General features: G+C 45.1%; 1 protein-coding gene across 2 annotated transcripts; it reads left to right on the top strand.

Moving 5' to 3' along the window:
• The first annotated feature begins 1,290 nt into the window (after nt 1–1,290).
• LOC123070967 (uncharacterized) lies at nt 1,291–7,337 on the top strand. Of its 2 annotated transcripts, none has more exons than XM_044494406.1 (12): nt 1,291–1,569; nt 1,668–1,916; nt 1,990–2,118; nt 3,031–3,243; nt 4,348–4,886; nt 5,023–5,091; nt 5,170–5,228; nt 5,316–5,498; nt 5,580–5,669; nt 5,748–5,983; nt 6,291–6,561; nt 6,867–7,337. In XM_044494406.1, the coding sequence occupies exons 3-12, from the start codon at nt 1,991–1,993 to the stop codon at nt 6,918–6,920; spliced, it is 1,842 nt and encodes a 613-aa protein (XP_044350341.1). In that variant the 5' UTR covers nt 1,291–1,569; nt 1,668–1,916; nt 1,990; the 3' UTR covers nt 6,921–7,337. The 2 variants fall into 2 exon arrangements, with proteins under 2 accessions (XP_044350341.1, XP_044350347.1); XM_044494412.1 differs by having other exon boundaries at nt 6,291–6,588.
• The last annotated feature ends 555 nt before the right edge of the window (nt 7,338–7,892 follow it).

The following is a 7,892-nucleotide window of genomic DNA, read 5'->3' as shown; positions in this document are numbered from 1 at the left end:
ATGCTCCGTCTTCCAGATATCATCGATGCAGACCACAATCTGCATCCGCTCCTGGACTACCTCCCAAGCTCCGCGCCGACGCTGGAGCAAACGCCGTCGCAACGGCGGAGCCCGAGGACACAGTTCCACCACGAGGATGCCGCTGCCGCCACGCCATCCTTGCTTGAACAGTCTGGTTTCCAAATCTATCCCCAACCATAGGACCGATGGCCTCGTCAGGGAAGGATCCGAAGAATCTTTATTCAGCGTTGTCATCGTCTCCGCCGAAGCAAAGACGATGAACAACCTAAAAACCTAGACTACGAGAGTAAAAACGATCCACATGCGTGGATCCGGCGGCTTCCTTCACCACCGACGACAGAGGTCGCTGATGGAGGGGAGCCGTCGGAGAGCGGCGTTGGAAGATTGGCCTCCCTTGGCGGCGGCTAGGGTTTCAGCCGCCAGGGGCGAGAGGAAAACAGGGACGAGAGGAAAACGATCTGTTCGTTTGTCCGTATGCCCGTATGTTGCTTGGTTGGGGTGCGTCACCTGCGCTGTACAGCGGCGGCCTTGAGCTGGAAGGGGCAAACTTCCCAGGTTGAGCTATAGTAGCGGAAACGGACGTGCGCGCCCCTCTCTCTCTCCCTCCCTCTCCGTGGAAGAGGAAAGTGACGAGGTCAACAGTAAATTAGGAAACGGAAACCGCGGGTTTAACGCCTGCCAAAAACAATCACGTACTCCAGTAATTGTTGCAGCGGCCACGTAGAAATCTCTCTCGCTGGCGCGTGGGCCAGGGAGTGAGGAAGGCAGCGTCGACGATTACGGACGAGACTTGCCTGCTCCCCTCCTGTGTGCCCATCCGTGCTCCCGCATACGTGGCTTGATTTGATTGAAACAAAATAAGACCCGGCCTCACCCCCTTAAAATCAGGGGGGGAAATGATTAGATTAGAAAGAAAAAAGAAAAAAAAACAGTCGTTGGATGAGATGAGAGCAGGCAAGCCCGATCCAACGATTACTAGGAGACGAGGAGAGGACGCGAGCGTTTCTACCGGTCAGTTACTACTCGAAATCGAAATTGCAATCGCCGCGTTAATTAATTTAATTAATTACCAATGGGTAAGTAAATCGTTTCTGTCCCGGAGAAAAAGGAGGAGGAGGAGGAAACCGCGGCGGTCATATCGCAAGCGTCTCTCGCTGGCGCGTGGGCCAGGGAGTGAGGAGGCTACTGAATCAGCTGCGGCTCAGCTGAATCTGCGCAGCTGCCTGGCCCTATATAAGCTCGCTCGGTGCCTGCCCTCTTTCCCCTCCACCAACCCTACCCGAGCCGCCCCCTCGTCTCTCTTATCCCCTCCCTCCCTCTCTCTCTCTCTCTCTCTCTCAAGCACACAACAGCAACAACTCCGGCCATGGGAGACCTTCGTCCGGCCGCACCGTGGACGGAGAAGAAGACGAATCTTGGCTCGATCTACCGCCTCACCGATCCAAACTTCATCGGTTTCCTCTGTACTGACTGACCCATGGAATTTTTGCAGATCCATTCTTTGCCCAAGGGGATTACGCATAACCCAGCGTGTCAAGATCCACTCGGGTCTGTCCTTTTTGTATGATGAATTCATCTGAATTTGGAACAGATGGGGATTTTTCAGTAACCTGATGGCTGATGGGTTCATCCTCTGTGTAATGCAGGCGCACGCGCGTCTTGGGCCACCTCTCCGTTAGTGGGCCGCTGGCAGCCGGCCCAGGCGTGCCGTCAGCCCAATGGAGGGCCGCATCCTGCCTGCGAAACACTCGGCCGCCTCCTCGCCCACCCAGTGCGCTGGGGTTTTAGACGCCCACCTGCCACCGCCTCCCCGTCCCCATTTCGCACCCGTCGGCGAGCCCCTCCCCCTCCCCTCCGCCACCCCTCTCCTCCAACGCCGCCTGCGCCAGGCGAAGGTGCCGCCTCTTCCCCTCCTCGTCCCGGATTTGGTGCCCTGTTTCTCTTCGTCTTACCCGCTTGAATTCGCAGGATGCCTCCAATGGCGGGAGAAGGTAACCCTGGTGAGGGAGGAGGAGGTGAGGCGGGAGGAGGAGGAGGTCCGACGGGCCGTGCACCACCGACGCCACCACCGGCCGCTCCAACCTCGACCCATGGACGGTAAGATCGCGAAACCCCTTTCCCCGCCCAGTTTCTCGACGATATTGCTCCATGTGGGCCGGTATACTCTGGGATTGGTGCTTTCTGACCGTAGACCATGGATATGGCCTTGGTGATCTCGTCGTTTTGCAGTAGAATCAAGCACGTGGTAGCGTTTCATCTGAGAACGAGATGATGTCGTCGTCGTTCTGCACTAGAATCTAGCACTTGGTAGCGATTCATCTCATGTGTAGTGGATTTCGAGGTTCTGCACTGGAATCCGTGTCATGGTTGCATTTCATCTGATGTCTAGTGGATTCGCCGTTTTTGCACTATAATCCAGCTTGTGGTTGCATTTCGTCTGATGTCTAGTGGATCTCGCCGTCTTTGCACTAGAATGCAGCTTGGGGTTGCATTTCGTCTGATGTCTAGTGGATCTCGTCGTCTTTGCACTAGAATGCAGCTCGGGGTTGTATTTGATCATAGGTCTAGTGCTCTTCCTGCCATTACGTCTTGTTCTCTTGTTGTTTTTATCTGTGGACGAACTAGGTGTTTAACCAGATCATGGTTCAGTTGTTCTGTTTAATTGCCAGATAGAGAATCTGACATTTACACAAGGTAAAGTTTTGTATGTGGTTGGCTTATTGTGGTCTGCTCCAAGTGTAATGTTACATGTAGTGAAATATTCTGTTTAATTGAGAACTTGGTCTTGGATTTCATTGCTCCTAGTGTTTTTGTTTCATTTATGTGACAGGCTGTGTGATGAATTACATAATTTCTTACATCGCGCTTCTCCATTTGTTATGCTTATGAATTGCTGTGATGTAAGCTTGTTATCAATTTTCATGGCTGGAGCGATTTTTGTTCCATTTCACCCTTCTAATCCCCCCCCCCCCCCCCACCCCCATATCCGATATCTTCCATTCCTTGCAGATCTGGGAAGGAGGGCCACGGCATGGAAGCTGATTGCCCTGTGCCCTGGTACACAAGGACGCTGGTGGCGCTTGGGATCAAGTCCCATGGCGACCCTTCTGGTCCATTGAGGCATGCTTTCACATTGAGCCAACATTCTTCTGGTGCATTGAAGCAGGGAACTGTTGATCCGTTGTTGGGGGTTGTTGTCACCTCTGAGGGGTACCTCTCAAGGTAAATCCTATAACCTCCAAAATCCTGACACCTGCTATTTGTCTGCGGTTTGAAATCTGGATGTGCTCTCTGCTGTACCTTCTCAAACTAGGGTCGAGTCTGGATGTCCTCTCTGCTAGGCCATAACTGGCAGTACTGTTTAAAGCTTCTTTTTAACTCCTACTGCCTGTTTGGCAAACTAATGGAAGGGGAATGGGAGTTTAACTCTAATTCCCTTAACCCATCTCAATTACAAGCCCTCCCACAGTTAATAGATATGTGGGACCTAGATATGTGGGACCTCTACACGTGAATTCCCCTTGCTCTTCTGTGTTGAATACCCAATCCACCTAAACAAACAAAGGAATCTCTTTTTGCCTCAAATTCCACCGAACCAAACACGCTGCTAGGTTAGGGCTAGGAGTACCCACCTGTCGTAGTGATCACATTGGGGAAAGCCGAGGGAACATTAGGGTTGTTAGCTTCACTGTTTTTATTTAACCCTTAACATAGGGAAGCGTTAGGTTGTTAGCTTATCTGTGTTTATTTAATGTACTTGGCATGGTTGAATTTGTTAAAGCCCACCAAGGCAACAAAGGATGTAAACAAACGAAGTCTTAGTAATTACAGTATTTTGATCATCCACAACTTTGGAAACTACTGTGCTCTACCCTGTTTACTGCTGATATACTATACTCCTATTTGATATTCCATTTTCAGAAGATTTCTATAACAGCAGTTCTCATCTGGTGCCCATCTCCAACTAGTCCATCTAAAATACTCTGTATTCAGTGTTTTGCTGTCTCTATGTAATTTTTATTTAACTGTATTATTTAATATATTTGCATGCTTGAATTTGTTTAAACCCACCAAAGTACCAAGGATGTCACAATATTTTGTTCATTGTCCAAAATGGTTGGAAGTGTTGTACTCTACTCTGGTTTCTTCTTATCTGATATATTTTGTCATTATAGGCTGATGGTCTAAAACCTGTTCAAACTATAATTTGCATGTGGTGCCTACCTGATATGCTCTGTATTTGTTGTTTTTCTGTCACTATGTAACTGTTTGTGTTTTTTCTGGTCCATTTCTTGACCTGTAAAGTTGTTTTTCCCTCTTCAACAGGTCTGAATTTGAAAGGATAAACAACTACCTTGAATGTGTTCTTAATGAAGTGAAATCTGCATTAGGTTCTTCTGCTGAGGATGTCGAGGATGAATACGGGTGCCAAGATACTGTCCCACCAGTTACTCAGGAGTCTTCCAGTGGCCCAGGCTTGAAGACCATATCGGCAATTGTTCTAGGTGCTGCGTCTAGGAATGCATGTGAAAGTCCTCAAATCAGTCAGGGTACCAGTGTGAGGGGGGAGATAATGCCAAACAATGCGGAGCACGTGCAGGTTATTCAACAATCCACCCAGGAAATCAAGGCTTTCATTCATGATGCTGTTAGAAGAAATCTGATTGCCCCAGACTGTGCACGGGACCTGGTTTTCAAAATAGATGAGCTGGGCAAGTGTACTTCAAGGGCCGTCTCTCGAAATGGAACCCGCATTTTTACATTGAATGGATTGAAGAAGAGACTGAAACTACCAGACTTTAGTTCTCTATCAGACAAGATTATAGCTTTTGGTGGTTCATTCCATTCTGTTATAACCATTACTGGTAATAAACAAATCTTTCATAACTTGCTATTTAGCTGTTCTGTTAGCGCAATACAAACTGCAGTCTGTTGTCTTAACTTGCTGTTTGTAGCTGCTCTGTAAATGTCAGTGATCTTTACTGAAACTGTAAATTGTAGGAGCTGCGTACCGTGTATCTAAATCTGATGGCCCAGGATATTTTCATGATGTCGGGAAAGAGGCATTAGGTAAATGACCTATTTCACTTAATATTTTCAGCACTTATTTTGTTTTTGAATGTGTATTGATATTCTATTTTGATTCAGAACTGATCAGGGATCCTTTTTACCTACAAAACCATGTTTGGAATTCTGGTCGTAAATCTGTGAGTACTATTTGGACCTGCTACTATTTCTTTTTTGTTATTTTGTTATAGTTTCATCGCTCTAACATGCTTAATACTTTATTCCAGTCTCTGATATGTGGCAGTGAATTTACAACTAGCCAAAAATTGGTGAAGAAATTGATGTTGAGTTTCAAGAATGATGGCTCCTTCATGTGTTTCAAAGCTTCTGTTATCGATCCCCTTGAAGATGTTCCTGTAAATGACCCAGAACATGATGTGGCTGTCAATGACATTCCTGATATGGAAGATGTAAGTGAGTCATCTCCAGCTGGTTCAAAAATTTTTTTTGTTTGAATTTTTGTGTTTGATTGATAAAACTTTTTTTACCAGCCTAATTCTGCACAGTTATTGGTGGAGAAGATTGTTGGTCCTGATGTGAATACAATGTTATATCTGCCCTACTCTCTTAAAAAAGCAAAAGTAAGTTTGAGTTTTTTAATAGCATCTTACTATATAGGTTTGTTTAAGATTTTTCATGCTTTTATCTTGGGAATGTAGGTTGAATTCCAGCTACATCAACCTTATGATGGGTCTGTTCTTAGCATTGGTTTGAACAACGAAAGGATGCCTTGCATATCTGTTTCGAGCTTATGTGGCCTGCAGGATATCTGTTTGGGAGGTGTTGACAGCCTTGCTTTTGGGGGCCAATTGAAAATAAACGAGTCCAAGTCATGGTTCAGTGTTTCTGCTGGGTTGTCAGTCCGTGCTGAATTGTTCAGTGCTGGCCTAACTTTGTAAGTTGTGTCTTCAATATGCTTATGTCCAATTCCTTTCCATTACTGTTTTTACTTTTGTAGCTATTTGTTCTTACAGTATCTCACTCTTTAATGAGCGTCTGATCTTTAATAAACTTGTCCGGAGGGTGTGAAACTATCATCTCTTTGTTTTCTGGCTATTACTGTAGTTATCTAATATTTCATCTTTAATAAACTTGTCCGAAGGGTGTAAAACTATTGTATCATCTCTTTGTTTTCTTCCTATTCTGATATTTCACTGTGCAATGCTGAATGTGAATTTTACCTTATTGTGTTTTTTTTGCAGTAAACAACCTGTTCAGTTTGATTATACTTTCTGCAGCAATATTCTCAATACAAGCACTGTATTAGGTGGCCTGGCTAGCTATAGCTATCTGACCAATCAATGGAAATTGATTGGCGGAATTGGTCACACTTTTGACCCCACATTCAATATCAAAGGGCGTATTGGTAATGATAAAACTGTCAATGCTCTTATCTCTAAGAAGTTCGCTGGCAAGGGCAGTCTTCATTTTGCATCGGAGGTTGATTTAAAGGATTTTTGGAGATATCCTCGGGTTGGTTTGTCATTTTCGTTTCCTTAGGTCGGTGCTTTTTGTTTTCTGGTTATTAGCATGCTTTCAGAACACATAATTTTATATAATGATTTGAGTCTAAATTATATGCTTGTACAAATGTGCTGCTGGGTTCATATTGCTTAAGCATCAAAAGTTTTAGAACATGCTGCTTTGTTAATTGATGATGTCTTTGCATACAGATGTTTTCAGGCACCAATACTATTTGGTGTTTGACGTAGTACACATACAGAGACCATAGATCCTGCCTGTACTAATCCTTTCAGTTTCTCTATTTTTGCTCTCAGGTTGGAGGAAGCTTCATGCTGAAGCAGTTGGGGGTAGCGTTTCTGAATTGCTGATGGTAGGCAATACAAGTCACTGAAGACAGAAGTGTTCAATTGCTAAGGTTCTGTATGGTGTAGATGTCAGCAAACCCTAGACTAATTTTGTACAGCTGTGGTATTAGTGTTCACACTAAACACAGATACTCTGAGCACTCAACCTGGGGGGATTTCGACCCTGGGGTGTTTTGCATGTGTATATTAGCTCAAGGACAGGTTTTCCTGTGAAGTAGCTCAAGGATGGTCTCGAGGCTGCTTTTGCTCGTCGAAATTTGCTCATGGATGGTCTGTTTGTGTTCTATGTTTCCCCTTGCAAACATCTAGCCTGGTGGTGCTAAATTTGCAGTTATGCTGAACGTGCTACATGCTAAGCTTGTTTCGAAAAGATTTTTAGTTGCTGTAATGCTAAGCTTGTTTAAAAGCTGTGTCTTGCCATGTTGTTCGGGTGCACTGCCATGTTCCCTCGTGGGCAGTTTTATGTGGTAACACTATGCTAGCCACATAGGTTTTCTGTTTGTTTTTAATAAAGTACACAGCCTGTCATACTCTTGTACAATTTTCAAATTTTATGAAGGAGCCTGGGCTTGTTTTTGCCCGATAACACAGGTCTGAATCCGTCAGGGCAGGGCTTCAGTCCCTCTCGTATATTTCGCGATGGTTTTTTGCTGGGTTGCCTAAATTTCAGTGGTAACCTAAATTTCTGTATTATATTTGGCAATGGCTGTTTCAGGGAGTGCTTGTCCGAGTATGATACAAGAACAAGTTCAAGCTATTGCTATGCAGCTTGTCATTCGCACTTGTTTTCTTGTTCCTTCAGCACAATACCAGTCGAGAACTAGTGTCCTCATTTCAGGTAAAAACACTTAAATCGTAGCATCCATCGGGACATATAACCCCAGAACATTTAATAGTTAAGATGTAGGCGCATAAATGAGTTAATTGCACAAAGCCACCACATTTTGCTAAGTTTGCAAATCATTAGTTGCTAAT

This window comes from Triticum aestivum, chromosome 1A (genome assembly GCF_018294505.1).
Source record: "Triticum aestivum cultivar Chinese Spring chromosome 1A, IWGSC CS RefSeq v2.1, whole genome shotgun sequence".
In the NCBI taxonomy this organism is placed as follows: Eukaryota; Viridiplantae; Streptophyta; class Magnoliopsida; order Poales; family Poaceae; genus Triticum; species Triticum aestivum.
The sequence above is the reverse complement of the archived record's forward strand: the minus strand, read 5'-3'. Positions and strand labels throughout refer to the sequence as shown.